The sequence below is a fragment of the Arachis ipaensis genome, chromosome B7 (assembly GCF_059453495.1).
Source record: "Arachis ipaensis isolate K30076 ecotype BB chromosome B7, ASM5945349v1, whole genome shotgun sequence".
Taxonomy (NCBI): Eukaryota; Viridiplantae; Streptophyta; class Magnoliopsida; order Fabales; family Fabaceae; genus Arachis; species Arachis ipaensis.
In genome coordinates, this window is record NC_142442.1 from 32,227,184 (window position 1) to 32,243,302 (window position 16,119).

At 34.5% G+C, this 16,119-nt stretch overlaps 2 protein-coding genes across 3 annotated transcripts; one reads left to right on the forward strand and one right to left on the reverse strand.

Annotated features, from left to right (window-relative positions):
• Window positions 1-494: 494 nt before the first annotated feature.
• LOC148550766 (phosphopantothenoylcysteine decarboxylase HAL3a) lies at window positions 495-2,618 on the reverse strand. 2 transcript variants are annotated; one of them, XM_088494039.1, is made up of 3 exons: window positions 2,428-2,618; window positions 1,538-1,981; window positions 495-1,048 (listed from the first exon to the last, which is right to left on the reverse strand). In XM_088494039.1, the coding sequence occupies exons 2-3, from the start codon at window positions 1,883-1,885 to the stop codon at window positions 758-760; spliced, it is 639 nt and encodes a 212-aa protein (XP_088350165.1). In that variant the 5' UTR covers window positions 1,886-1,981; window positions 2,428-2,618; the 3' UTR covers window positions 495-757. The 2 variants fall into 2 exon arrangements, with proteins under 2 accessions (XP_088350165.1, XP_088350166.1); XM_088494040.1 differs by having other exon boundaries at window positions 1,538-1,905; window positions 2,428-2,593.
• A 10,395-nt stretch (window positions 2,619-13,013) lies between these two features.
• On the forward strand, window positions 13,014-15,696 carry LOC107608748 (pentatricopeptide repeat-containing protein At1g02150). The gene is made up of 2 exons (XM_016310472.3): window positions 13,014-13,513; window positions 14,219-15,696. Exons 1-2 carry the CDS (start codon window positions 13,145-13,147, stop codon window positions 15,485-15,487), a joined length of 1,638 nt encoding a protein of 545 aa, XP_016165958.1. The 5' UTR covers window positions 13,014-13,144; the 3' UTR covers window positions 15,488-15,696.
• The last annotated feature ends 423 nt before the right edge of the window (window positions 15,697-16,119 follow it).

A 16,119-nucleotide genomic window follows, 5' to 3' on the forward strand; every position in this document is an offset into this window, starting at 1 on the left:
CACATGCTATCTGATCTCAAGTCTCAATAACAATACTCTTAGTGGCTCTGTCCTTTCATCTTCTCAGCACTTTGCAAGTGATATCTTAACTTGCACATCAAACTACCTCTTCCCCACTATGTTCCTACAATCCTACCACCATTTTATAGTCTGATTTACTTTGGATGCAACATCTGACCCATTGACGAGATAATTGATAGTTTCAGATCTAATAAGCTAAAATTATATGCGAAACTACCGATATAATCTTAAACTGTTAATTTTCTTATCAACCGTTCAGATGCAACACTGAACCTGAATAGGTCCAAATCCTTAGAGGGCAGTCCGGTGTACAAATGTCCTGTTAATGCAAAGTCCGAGAAAGGACTGCACTAAAGGGTGTAATGTAAATAGCTTAACCTGATAATTGCATTGGTAGTTAATTCTAGGCTTGAATCCTTGATCTTAAAGTCACACAGAGACAATTCAACCGTTGCTCCAAGGCTCCCCTTCCATAGATCCAAACCCTATATTTTGCTAAAATTTCATTATTAATAAAGCTAGAAGAGCATACACACCTAGAACTGTTACTGAAGAGATACAAAAGCATCCCTCTAGAAATTAGGAGACTGCTATAGCAATATTAATACACACCATCTACTATGATCAGATTAGACCTGAATGTAAGAGAAACATAATTCTAAAAAAGAATGTAAATAAAACCAGATCAAGGGGCCAAGGCAAGTACTATAAAGGTCATTCACACTTGTATACATTCCTACACGTCACCGTTACCTTGCTGAGCCTTTGACTCGTAAAAGAGCCTCACAGTAGAATAAATGGTAGCTGGTTCAGCCATTGCACCATTGCCATAATCACCACAAGCTAACCTCTTTGTAACCGGGGGGATGAGAGATATACCGAGCTCGTCAATGGCAATGAGATGTCGTTCCGTGAAAGGATTGTTCCACATGAAAGTGTTCATGGCTGGTGCAACAAAGAATGGCTTACTGTAGTCCCATGCTCGAACAATACATGTCAGTAGATTGTCACACAACCCTCCGGCAATCTAGAACAGCACATATGATCGCGAAATAAGAAAAATAATAAAGCAATGATTGCCGATTGCTTATGCTGAAATAGAAATATATTTGTAAACTAATAAGATGCATAGTAAAACAAAAGATCATGGTTACAGTCGGAGACTATCCCGGGACAGAATATGAAGACTTTGAAAGCCACTAACTTGTTTGCAAAGAGATCGACACAAAGATAGGTGAAATGTTTCTGTCCCAGAACATGGTTTCTCTGTCTTTTCTATCCATCTAATATAGAGACAATGTGTACAGATTTTCTCCATGTATACTGTCCCAGTGCCTCTATGCTGAGACAGTTACCAAACGAGGCCCATGTGATGCATCGGAACACAGATAATATTGTGTAAACTTGCTAGAAATGTAATTTAAAGTCAAAGAGAAACTAGCTTTAAATTCCACATACGATAAAATATATTTTGGGTTTAGGGAGAAAATGTGCCAACATGTATAAATCTAATTACCTTGCCAAGAGTGTTTGCTGATAATGGAGCGATGACCATGATATCAGCCCATTTGCGAAGCTCAATGTGAAGCACACTATCTCCTAGTTTCGTCCAACTTGACCATTCATTCTCGTCGGTATATAAAATTATATCCTTAGGAATTGCTTCTCTGTCAATAAAATGCAGTGACGCACTCGTTGCAACTGCTCTTACTTCTGCCCACTCAGAAAAACAATGACAGAGATTTGCAAATTTGACAGCAGCCACACTCCCACTAGCGGCGAGTAGAATCCGAGGCTTCCTTGATCCATTATCTACCGACATATTATCTCCTACTGAACTTACAGCTTCTGAGCGCGCCATCATCCAGAGATTTCAACAACGATCTTGAATATCCATGATATAAACAAGATTTTTCATCTTTACTCATTAAAAACCTCCAGATTGTAAACTAGAAAATTTCTGTTCATGCCACATCAATGCAAAAAAGGAGAAATTTCCTTTGTTGTTCAAAAACGCCACAATAATACATCTAATTCATATAGCATATATGTGACTATGGCCCTGAATTGTTAACATATAATCATATATCTCCAAATCCATATAAATGCAACAAATCAGTGAACCCGTGATAACAATTTTCATTGAGAATAAGGAAAAAGAAAGAAGCAGTACACGAATTCAAACCAGATTTGAGACAACATTGTATAGAAACCGGAAAGGGGTTAACTTGAACATATTGTCAAACACGTAGTGGGAATAAAAAAAACCCATGATTTCTATTTTCAGGAAACGCGGAAACCCCAACAAAAGATCCAATTTTTACTCTCTAAAATTTTTAAAAGAGTAACAGAATGCATGAGTATCAGACCCTAAAAGGAAAACGAGGAATAGGAAGTGGCACCAACCTGTGAAATCTTGTCACAGACACAAAATCCTAAGTACTCAGCTTGAACCTCAGACCGAAACCTCGAGCTCTTGCCTCATGCGCGTGTTTTGTGCTGTTGAGAAGAGACAATTTGAGACAACATATGAACATAGAACAAACATAGTAAAAGTCGAAAACACGGGGTGTGTTTGGTAAACACGATGGGGGAGGAGAGAAGCCCGTTTGAGTTTTTTTAAAGTTTTATTTTGATGTGTGGCAATTTTTATTTTTCTAAAAGCAGAATTGATTCTGTCTTTGAACCACGTTTAGGAGAAGCTAAAATTTGTAGTTTTTACATTTTACGTTTTTGGTTGTTGATTATTATTAGAAAATTAGGTAAAAAAAATTTTTTTTTTTTTTACCAACCCTACCCTTCATTTTCTTCTATAAGAATGATACCAGTAACTATTATCTTTACAATCGTTTTTTGTAGTTCTTTTTACTTCTTCATAGTTTTTTCGTTCCAATTTTTTTCATCAAAATCGTTCAGATTTATTTCAATTACTAGAAAATTGAATATTTTAATTTTTTATTATTTTTAATACTCATTTTCATGTTTTAATTTTTATATTTTTTTATTGTATTTTTTATTTATATTTTTTTATTATATTTTTATTTATATGATAAATATTTTTATATTATTGGTGTAAGTCTTCTGATTTCTCATGTTATGTATTTATATGAGTTTTTTTATCATTTATTATATTATTTTTTATATGTATATTTTTTATGAAATCTTTTTTTTTATTTTTAGTTGGCTTTGTTTATATAATTTTTTATTTATTTTATTGTATTTCTTTTATTCATATGATAAATGTTTTTGACTTTTTTTTATTTTTTATAGTGTTTTAATTTTTCAGGTATTTTATTAATTTTTATTATTTTTTCATATGAATTTTTTTTCCTATCATTTACTGCATTGTATTTATGCTGTGTGTATGAAATTTTTTTATTTTTTATTTGATTTTATTCATATGAATTTTATTTACGTTTTATGATATTTTTTTGTTCATATGGTATATGTTGTTGGTTTTATGAAATTTTTATTATTTCTTATCTATATGATTTTTTTTTCTTTTCTTTGATGTACTTTATTTTGTTTTGTATTAATTTTTTTTATTTTTATTAATTCTATAAATAATGAAAATTTATAGTCTAAAATAATACTAAATTAAAGAGTACTGACGATACTAAAAAAATTTATAGAATATTTTTTTTGTCTGACATTATAAAATTTATAATACTCTCTTTTATATTTTTATTTTTTATTGTATTTATTTTATTTATATAATAAATATTTTTTATATTATTTTTTATAGTATTTAGATTTTGCAGGTATATAAAATTGATATCTCTTTTAGTAATTTTTCATCTAAAAGTGATTTTGAATAGTATAATCCAAACAACATTTATTTTACTATAATCAATTTTGATATAAAGATTGCCAAACATAAATCACGTTAACTCAAACTAACTTATCATCAAAATCAATTTTATACAAACTCTCATTTACAAACTGTAATCCAAATAACTTATAAGTCATAACGACTCAACCTCTGTTTCGGTTTTGCTATTGACTCAGGTCCACATGGACATTCAGCTGAATGATACACAATAAATTTTACTTTGGTTTTGAATACGTTTTTAAAATATTTTACTTTTGATATAAAAAAAACTTACGATTTGGCCGCGAAGTAAACAATATATATTGTAATTTATAACTATCAATTAGTCATTATTAATATTTTTAATGATGTAAAATTATATTTAATAATGTAGAATTGCTCACATTTCTTTTGATGGTTAAGTACTAACCAAATTTTAATAAAACTATTGACCCCTAGACTTTCTCTATTAACTATTGAGTATTAACACAAATTTATCTTGATCAATTTTTTATCAAAAAAATATCGTAATTAATTTATGTATATCAAAGAGTTAAAAAAATATTAAAAATGAATAATTTGTAGTTTGAGATAAAAATCATAAAGGCATTGTTAAAGTTCTTTTATGATAATTTATAATTTATAGTTTCGTAATTTTTTTATGGAGGAGTTTTTCGTCTATAACTCTATCATTATATCCATTTTTTCTGAATTTATACACATGCCATGCGCTTAAGCTAAAAAGTATGTTTGTGAAAGAAATTTTTAAATCCTCTATAGTCTATAGTGCATGTTTTTTCTTCTTTATATCATCAAAGTTCTAAGAACCAGACTGATTATCGAACCATTCTAACCACTAGTTTATTGGTTCATTAGTCCAACCAGTCCAAACGTGATTCAACTGAAAAATCGTTTTAGAATAAAATAATAAATAAATTATAAATAAACATCCTAAAATATAGCTCTACTCATTTTTGTCTCATGACAACACTATCATTGAGACAACAATATCTCTTTCATCTCTTTCCTAATGCAAAGAATTAAAAAAGATCAAACAAATTGAACAAATCTTGTAATACTAATGGTGAATCCATCTCCTTAATATTACAAATAATAGGAATTCATCACATAAATTCATTACTATTACAAAATATACTAATATACTTGACAAATAGGTAAGACATAATACAACAGTGTCTTTTGATAGATTTTAGAATACGTCAAGCAACATGTAGAGATGAATTAATAGCATAAAAATAGATAAGAAGACAACACTGGAGATTCAAATAATCATTGAATACAAACAACTTATTCACTAAGATCTCACATTATACAAACAACTTTCATGATTTATAGTACAAACAATTGTAACCAGTGTTATTTTTTATTTTACGATAATATGTACAAATCATTTATAGTACAAAACTACAAACTAACTGGAAATAGATATGAACTTGGATGCATGATTATATAGTGTAGTGAGGTGAATTTTGTTCTATGTTGTACGATAACTTGAATGCTTTCCTTGTGGATTTGTCTCCAAAAAACATAATATTCATGAATTCACAAATTTTTTACTCTAAGGAATAGAGAGCGTATATACTGGACTAGGCAAGTAATGTTTAACTACTTTGAATAAATTTGCATGGCCTTGACCATCACCACGAGAAAATTCAGTCGTAAATTTGTCTATGTCCCGAGTGGCATAAGATGCTAAGAGGCTGCAAGCACAGAGGAATCGTGAATGATTTTGACTAATAACACATATACAAATATGCATTGAAAATGTACAAAATTTCAATAAACATTACTAAACAGAGCCAAGAAAGAACAATCATCATTCAGCAACAAACATTACAAAACAGCAACAAGTAATCACACTACCAAATTTAAAAAGAATGAAAACTAAATAAACCCAATAATAAATACCATTACCAAATTAAATAAAAAATCAACCAAAAATCACCTTGCAAATCCAATTAAAAACAGCTTTTCACTTTGTACCCTAAACACCAATTAAATCACATGAACCAAAATTAATTTGAGGGAAAACACTAAACCTTCACCCAGCAAAACCAGCAAAACCAGCAACTACAAAACAAAGCCATTAGTAATTTTGAACAAAAAAATTAGGAGCCATCAGCAACTAGTAAAACACTATCAGAGCCATCGAGCACTTAGAAAACACTAAAGCAGAGTAACAGAGCCATCGAGCCATCAGTAAATTTGAAAAAAAATCTTACAAACATCAGCAACCAGCAAATACAAGACCAATCCATCAGCAACAGGCAATTACAATTTACAAAACAGTACAAGAAAAATGGAAAAAAATGGAAGAAGAAGACCGAAGAACAACAATTTCAGAACTTCAAACCAAAAAGAAGACCGAACATTCAGCGAAGATGAAGACGAGAAGCCACTAACCTGGGTTCCGTGCCGAGAAGCCAGCGAAGATGAAGACGACGTGCCGAGCTACTGGGTTCCAGACACAGGGAAGAGGAAGAAGCGGCGGCGCTGAGGACCTGGGGACGGCGGCGGCGCTGAGGACCTAGGAACGGCAGCGGTGATGAAGGGCTAGGGTTTTCCCTTTGCTTCAGAGTTCTTCAGGGAGTGACTAATGATTGGAGAAAAAGGGGGAAATGGATCATCTCCAGTTTTTCTAACACTTGAGGAAATGCAGTGTGATCTCTTACCATTAAATTTATAAGTGGGACCAAAATTAAATATGAGAGAGAGAGAACAATGAAGGGTGAGAGATCACAACAGTTTTTTCTTCACTGGAGAGGATCCACTCCCGGAAGAAGGGGGGATTGATTCACGAATGGATCTGCTTCTGTTTTGTTTTTTTTTTCAAATCAACAAAACGACGTTGTTTAATTCGAACCGGCCGGTTACCGATCTGATCCAACCGGCCGGTTCGGTGGTTTTCAAGTAGTTTTTCCTCCAACGGTTATAAGCAGCGGACCGAACCATTTTTATTGTCGGTTTTCGGTTCGATCAGTCGGTCCGATCCGGTTTTCATAACCATGATATTGATACTAATTATCATGGTTCTAAAAATCGAATCGGGCCGATTGGTCGAACCGATCCAACCGGAAACCGCCAACAATTTCGATTCGGTTTAATAGGTAAAACCGGCAATTTAAAAACCGTTCTGAAACTGTTGAACCGGCCAAAAACCGGCTGGTCGGACCGAACCGGGACCCGGCCGGTTTTCACTTTTCTGCCAAAAACATCACCGTTTTGGTATTAGAAGAAAAGGGAACCAGCCTTTCGGTCTCACGCATTTGCTTCCCTCTCTCAAACCTTAGCCTCATCACTCTCCTCTTAAAGCTGTGTCACCGCCGCCGTCCTACCGCCGCCGTCGAATTTGGTCCAGTCGTCGTCCCTACTGTTTCAGCGTCGTCGCAGCTCATCTCTGCGGTCGCGTCGCGCCGCATATGCTCCACCCTCTTCTGCTCGAACAATCACAGCTTATTCCTCAATTCGGTCTCAGTCCTCGTCTTTGTCTGCTTCGTCGCGCTACTGCCGCCGTCCATCGTCGTCGTAGTCATCGTTAAGTGACGAGAGAGAGAATGCGCTGCGAATGGGAAAGAAGGGTGGAGGTCGCAGGAGGAGGCGCGCGAAGGGTGAAGCCTTTGCTTCTTCCGTCGTGTTTGAGCTCGAAGACGGCCGCCAGTGCTGTTGCCTCTGTCGTGCCTTGCCATCATGTTACCACTGATTTCAAATGCCCTCATTCTTGTTCTACTTCAAAATCATGCTAAATTTGTGAGTGTCCCTCCTTTTTGAATGTATATAAATAATAATATTATACATTGATTTTTCTAATTATGGTTTTGGTCTGAATTTGATCTTGTTTAAATTTCATGATTTTGTTACTGTCTCCTAAAAGTTGAGTTTCTTTTTCTAATATACTTACCATTCTTTTTGTTTTTTTTTTTTGCTTGAATTTTAGAAGAAAGAGCAATGTAACAGTTGAGTTTCTTTTTCTAATATACTTACCATTCCTTTTTGTTTTTGCTTGAATTTTAGAAGAAAGAGCAATGTAATGTATTCCTATTTATGATTCTATAAGACCAAGGTTAAATTAACAATTCAAGTGGAGTTGAATTTTGTTTATGAGTAATTAAATGCAGGAAACAGGAATATAGTTGCCAATTTCTTTTGTGACTTTCATTGTTCTTTTCCCCTTGTTGGGCTGCTGTTTTGTTAACGCACTGTGATTCTGCTATCACTGATGAATGTTTTGAATTTGGAATTTCTGATTAGTGACTTGTTAAGCTGCTGATGTTGTTATGCTGCTGTTTTGTTATGGCACTGTGATTGTGTGATCACTTCGAATTTGGAATTTGTGATTAATGACTTGTTATGGCACTATTGTTGTTATGATGTTGTTTTGTTATGGCACTGTTGTTGTTATGCTGCTGTTTTGTAATGGTTGTTGCTGAATGCTAAATATGAAAATCAAATCAAATGCTGGTTGTTGCTGAATGAGTAGGGCAGCTATCTACCAATGCCATATATAAATAAACTGATGAATGATGATGATGGCAATGGAAGGAGAGTCAAAGTGTATAGGTAATTGGTGATATGTTATGCTTTCTTATTCAATGACTACTTGTTATGTTGATACCTCAACTTGGAAACAACACTAGATTCCGTTTATGGCTTGCTCAGCAAGAAGAATCTGTTGCTAAGAGAGCTCTCTTACAAGGTAAGAGGTGCATCCTTGGCTTAGCCAACCAAGGTGGGTTCTTGGCTACTTTCACCATAGTGGGGTTGTTAACCTCGCCAAGATTGGTGGCCCAAGCAGACGTCCTGGCGTCATTGATGTTGAGAAAAATTGGGAGGAAAGGTGCGAGCAACCAAGTAATTGGCAATAGGTGCATACCAAGGGATCACTTCGGATATTGCTAGCAAGACCTCAAGAGGAAATGTATTATTAATAGGAGTGGGATCGCCCTTTGTGTGCTCAAGGCGACTCAAGTGGTCCGCCACTAAGTTTTGCAAACCACTCCTATCTTTGATTTCTAGGTCAAATTCTTGCAATAGCAACACCCATCGGATTAACCTTGGTTTCAATTCCTTTTTGGCCAACAAATATTTCAATGCCGCATGATCCGAGTACACTACCACCTTAGAGCCAAGTAGATAAACCCAGAATTTATCCAAGGCAAAGACAATGGCTAACAACTCCTTCTCGGTGGTAGTATAATTGGATTGCGCTCCATCTAAAGTTTTAGAGGCATAGGCAATGACATAAGGATTTTTACCATCGCTCTGAGCTAGCGCCGCTCCCACTGTATAGTTTGAGGCATCACACATAATCTCGAATGGTCTAGTCCAGTCCGGCCCTCTCACTATGGGAGCTTGGATCAAAGCAATCTTGAGCTTATCAAAGGCCTCCATGCACTCTACACTCAAATCAAATTCCACATTCTTTTGCAACAATCGAGAGAGAGGTAGTGCCACCTTACTAAAGTCCTTAATGAATCGCCGGTAAAAACCTGCATGGCCAAGAAATGCATGGACTTCCCTCACAGAAGAGGGGTAAGGCATACTAGAAATAACATTGACCTTTTTTGGATCAACATAGATCCCTTAATTAGAGACAATGTGCCCTAAAACAATACCTTGTCTAACCATAAAATGGCATTTCTCAAAATTTAACACAAGGTTTGATTTAGTACACCTCTCTAATACTTTTGCAAGATTGTCTAGACAAAGATCAAAGGAATCCCCATAGACACTAAAATCGTCCATGAACACCTCCATGCAATGCTCCAAAATATTCGCAAATATACTCATCATACACCTTTGGAACGTTGCCGGTGCGTTGCACAAGCCAAATGGCATTCTTTTATACGCATACGTTCCGAAAGGGCATGTGAAGGTAGTTTTCTCTTGATCTTCCGGAGCAATGTGGATTTGAAAATATCTGAAATAGCCATCTAAGAAACAGTAATGAGATTTACTGCATAGGCGATCAAAAGAGATTTTTGATGAAGAGATTTTTGATGGTATAGAATTTCACAAATGAAATCTCGTTGCAAGTATAGTTTCTAAACCAACAAATAATCCTCTCATGCAAAAAATTGTTTGTCATAAGTACAAACCCCAATAAAAATAACCGAAGTATTCAAACCACGGGTCATCTCTCAAAGGAATTGCAGGGAAGTGTTCTTGCTATTGGTTATGGATAGTATATTTTGGGGTTTTGGATAAGAGACATGAAAGATAAATTGCAAAAGGGGTAAACTAATAACTAAGAAAGCTCTTGGCAAGGAATGAGAATTAGAAGTCCTATCCTCATTATCATCATCAATTGTGATAAAAATTGTCTATTGCTCCCACTTAGTCAACCTCTAACTATGAAAGAAAGTCAAGTGGATAAATCAGCTTGAGTTCACAAGTCCTAGTCAAATCATAGTGAAAGACTAGCTTTAGTGAACTTCAAGTCAACTAGCAACTTCCAATTATCAATCAACAAAAGAGTTTGATAACTCAAGAGTCTCTAATTACTCAACCAAAGCCAAGAGGAGAAAAATCTATACTAACATCCTTCCAAGCATTTAATCAAACACTTGGAAGGCATAAAAGGAAAGCAAAATAAGATTGCAAGAAAAGTAGATCTACAACTACTAATTGCAAGGAATTAAACATCAACAATTCAAATCAACAATAAAAGAAATAAAAAATGAAATTGCATAAAGAGAAGTAGAAGAAACAAGATTGCATCAACAATAAGGTAAACAATTACAAGAATTCAAATGCTAAACTAGGAAAGCAAAGGTAGAAGAACAAGAAATTGTAAAGGAAAAGTAAATCAAAGCATGAATTAAACCTAGATCTAAGAAATTCCAATCTACCTCTAACCTAATTTTAGAGAGAAGAGAGAGCTTCTCTCTCTAGAAACTAACTAAAGCATCATCCCAAACTCAACTATGTGTGTCCTCCCTTGACTCCTCTTGATTTCTGCTTGTAATAGGCTCTGGAATGAGTTAGATTTGGGCCTGGGAAGCCCAGAAATTGCCCCCAGCGTTTTCACTTTAATGAGGTCACGTGCGAGTATCGACGCGCACGCGTGGGTCACGAGTACGCGTCGTTTGGCATTTTTGCTCTCCACGCGTACGCGTCATGTACGCGTACGCGTCGCCATGCGACTTCATATTCCATGCGTGCGCGTCAGCTACACGTGCGCGTCGATGAGTGCATCCCAAATCCTTGATTTTCCATGGTTTCTCCACTTTGCATGGTTTTCTCTTCACTCCTTGGATCCATTCGTAACCTTTTCAATCTGAAATCACTAACACACACATCAAGGCATCTAGTGGAACCAAATGTGAATTAAAATTAACCAATTAAGGGCCTAAAAAGCATGTTTTCACACTTAAGCACAAATTAAGGAGAATTTATAAAATCATGCTATTTTATGGAACAAATATAGAAAAAGGGTGATAAAATCCCCTAAATTCAGTATAGAATGCACCACCAAATAATGGTGCATCAACTATCATAAGAATCATCTTCCAATGATTCTATTTTGAATCTTAGGGACACTCCTTTCTTTTTTGTGTCTTGGGTGAAGTGTATGGTTTCATAGGCTAAACATTTTTCACTCAACTCATTATAGGTCATTTTGTCAATTGTTACTCTCAACTATGATAGTACTTTTGGTTTTTCACTCTTTTGTAAGGCTTCTAAGAATTTTTCTCAGTAGCACCTGCTCATAATGAGCCATTCTTATAGCATCCAAATTATTTACTAGTGATTAATCTTTTATAATTAATATTTAAAAATATTTATTTAAAATTAATAGCAATTTGGTTTTTCCTATCATAATAATTAATAATAGGTTTAATTATTCTGTCGATACCTATAGTTTCACTGAATTTTCAATTAGGTCCCTATACTTTTTTTTCTTTTCAATTGGGTTTCTATACCATATTAAATTTTATAATTAAGTCTCTACGGTGACAAAAAAATTAATGTTAACAGAATATTCATTAAATAAAGGAATATACAACCTATAAAACAAGAAACACCTAAATCTTATTTCCTAAATTACAGAAAAACCCTTTACTCAAAGGCACCACGACTCTCCTCCCTTCTCAACCCATCAATCCCACTCTTGGCAGCATCCCATTTCCCTTTCTCTTCCAATAACCCACACTTCTCAGCTTCCAATTTAATGTTTCTCTTCATAAGATCCTCAACAACACCTCTCTGATTAGTCCATTTCTTCTTCTCTTCCAAGAGTTCAGACTTTTCAAACTACAACTGCATGTTCCTATCCCTAAGAGGCTCACTCACACCCTTCTCTTTTTCCAATTCATTCTTCATCTCCAAACAATGCATATACTTTCCAGCACCAATTGAATCAGAACCAACATTCTCCTCTTTCTTAGCCTCAACGACTATTTTTGATTTTTCATTTCTGAACTTCTTGTGCTGCAATTTAAGGGACGTGATTTCGTTATCCTTCTCTTGAATCGCCGCAATGAGGCGTTATTCCCTTTCAAGCAAGGCGCGTTCGACTCGGTCAAAATCGCGAGTGGTGGCTCGCAACTCGGACACGAGGCTGGGAATGGTGGTATCATTTTGGTTGGTGTGAGTGTCGTTTTGATTGGTGAGAGGCGAATTCTTTGAACATAGGACTGAAAGTGAGGCAAGCTAGTTCGAGCTCGACTCATTAATAGTTTGATAAGGAGAATTCATAAACTGGTAAGCCGAATTTGAATTTGAAATTGAGCTTATAAATTAAATAAGTTGAGTTTGAGCTTGGATAAGCTCAACTCATTAACTCATGAGTTAGCTTGATTATATATATAATATTAAAAGTTTAGATTGAATTCATGTAGAATATACGTATTAATAATTTAATATATATATAAAATAATAATATATAATTTTATATATATATATATATATTAATATTTTTATTTATTTAAAATTTTATAGTCATATTTTATAAATATAAAATATAAATAAAAAATTTATAATTAATAAATAAATAATATATAAAATTTATTTTTTAATATATATAATTATAATTTATTAATATAAAATTATAGATTATATTTTTATTATTTAAACCAACTCTAAGTTCGAACCAATTTATAAACTTTAATTAAACTGAACTTAAGTTTACAAAATAGACTTAATGAACCGATCTTTGAAACAAACTTCATTTTTGTAGCTCGCTCACTTCTAGCCTTATTTGGACACCCATTTGGGTATTACTTTACTTTATCACCTTGAAACTTCATCGAGCTCTTTGTCCTGTTAGCCATTTCTGCCTCAAGAGTCAAGATGCTGCTGCTTCAGTCCTCTTTGCATAAAGCCCTTTCCCTTTCATATGCCGTCTCTTATTCCACTGCTCTTCCCTCTAAAATTCCCACTCTCTCCATTGGATGTAGGGGTGTCACGTGCTTTCAGGGGCTCTCTGTCACGTGCTCCATCTCAAAGATCCATAGTTATGGCACCGTGGACTACGAGCGCAGACCCATCGTCAGGTGGAATGATATATACAAGAGAATATCGTTGATGCAGAACCCTGAAATCGGTTCCGCCGCTGTGTTAGAACAGTGGGAAGATGAAGGAAAGAGCTTTACTAAATGGGAGCTGTGTAGGGTTATCAAAGAGCTGAGAAAGTATAAAAGATATAAAAGAGCCCTTGAGGTAAGAATAATAAGGTATATTATCCAATGATTGATTTATTTATTTGGTACCTCTTTTCTGAATGGATAATGACATGCTTCTTATTTAGGAATTGAATGATGCTTTAGATGTTTTGATTATGTTACAATGAACAACCATGCCAGATGCACAAGAAAAATCAGCCATTGGTATAGAATACATATTAAAATACAAAATACTCATTAAAAATGAGTTAAAAAATATATAGCGGCTAATTTGGTGGCTGGTTTTTGGTGTGCTCGTAGCATTTTTGTATAACGAATGCCTGACTTCGCGTATTAGGTTATGGGATGTAGAGAGTAAGGCTCTTTGAGTATACAAATATGACGATAGAATTCGCAATGTTAACTGAAGCTAATAGGAGGAATTTGATTATCTTGTGCTTTGTTGTGGAAATATGCTAAACCAACAGTGTTTTCTGAATTTTCCTATATATATATATATTGAATGAAATCAAATCAATCATTTACAATATTTTGTCTCCCTAGCTTTAAGTATTTGTACAAGCATTCCTTTATTATCCTTTTGTATTGTAAATTATAAATTTTGCAATACTTACAATGCCATTTTTCCCACTTTTCTATTAAATGGAATGCTTCCTTTGAAATTTTGTGATTACAGATTTGTCTCTGCCTCATAATGTTTTAATATTAGCTGTTTATGAAAGCAATTTGTGTAATGTTACAGGTTTATGGTTGGATGAACAACAAACCAGAGAGGTTTAGTGTATCTTCAAGTGATGCAGCAATTCAGTTAGATCTGATTTCCAAGGTTCATGGAGTTTCGAGTGCAGAAGAGTATTTTCTGAGTCTGGCTGATAAGTTAACAGATAGAAGGACCTATGGAGCCCTTTTGAATGTATACGTGCGATATAGAATGAAGGAAAAGGCAGAGGCATTATTTGACAAAATGAGGAGTAAAGGTTATGCAGTACATTCGCTACCATTTAATGTAATGATGACTCTGTATGTGAACCTTAAGGTTTATGATAAAGTTGATATGTTGGCTTCAGAAATGAGAGGGAAAAACATACGGCTCGATATCTATTCATATAATATCTGGCTATCTTCATGTGGTTCTCGAGGATCAATAGAAAAGATGGAGGAGGTGTTTGACCAGATGGTGAAGGACCCGAAGATTGTTCCTAATTGGACTACATTCAGCACAATGGCTACAATGTATATAAATATGAATATGTTTGAAAAAGCAGTAGGCTGCTTAAGAAAGGTTGAGAGTAGAATCAAAGGCCGGGATAGAGTACCATTTCATTATCTTCTGAGCTTATATGGAAGTGTTGGAAAGAAAGACGACGTTTATCGTGTGTGGAGTACTTATAAATCAATGTTTGCCACTATACCAAACTTGGGATACCATGCTATTATTGCTTCTCTGGTTAAACTGGATGATATTGAGGGTGCAGAAAAAATTTATGAGGAATGGCTTTCAACAAGTTCGACTTATGATCCGAGAATAACAAACCTTCTGATAGGCTGTTATGTCAAGAAAGGCAATACTGACAAAGCTCTGGGTTTCTTTAGACAAATGACTGAGGGTGGTGGAATTCCGAATTCAAAAACTTGGGAGATTATTTGTTCTGGGCATATCGCTGATGAGAGGATTTCGGATGCTCTGTCCTGCTTTAAAGAAGCTTTTGTGGCCGATGTTTTAAACAAATGGAGACCAAGGGCGACAAACTTTTCTGCATTCTTTAAACTTTGTCAGGACAAAGATGATACTACAAGTGCTGAAGTGTTAACTGGGTTGTTGAGACAGTCTAGATTTATCAAGAATGAAGTTTTTGTGTCACTCATTGGCTTGTCAGAATCCGATGGTACCATCAACAATGGCGAATTGTGGACCGAAGTTGATACCGCGGATATAACTGATGATAACGATGATGGTGAAAATGCAGTTGATGACTCTCAAATGTTCAACCAATTGGAGAGTACCTTGTGATACACAATGTCTTTTTCCATTTGAAAAATGCAGAAAATGCATTGCTAGAAGTGTAGTTAGTCATTGAAGATGATCTTGTTCAGGATGCATAGTTTACATGACTAACCATGATAATGATGAGGAGGTAGCTAATGCTTAAAGTACAGAGCATGGAATTTATGTTGGCTTTTCAATTTCAAATTATTCATAAGGAAAGAGGCTTTATTAAACTGGTATCCATTTCTATCAAGGCCATTTTAAACAAACTAATAATATATGACCCTCCACCACCTTCCCAATTAGTGTTTGGAGAGAAATTCTTATCTACGGTGTTTTCTGCAGATATAGACAATTTTTGTAAATGTATCTTTAAGGGGATCATGCCTGCTAGGCTGGTGGAAATTATATTATTATTTTTTTAAAAAAAGCTTAGCTATATAGAATTAATAATATTTAGGGTCTGTTTAGATAGGTTTATAAGTAATTTTTTTTTAATTTTTAATTTATGAAAATGTATATTATTAATGTCTGATACAATTTTTAAAATTAAATTGTGACTTTTTAAGAAGCTATTTAAATACTTATGGAAAAATTAAAAAAATTTATTTCTCTCATAATAAAATTTTTTTTATTACATTTCGTTTAAAACAAGC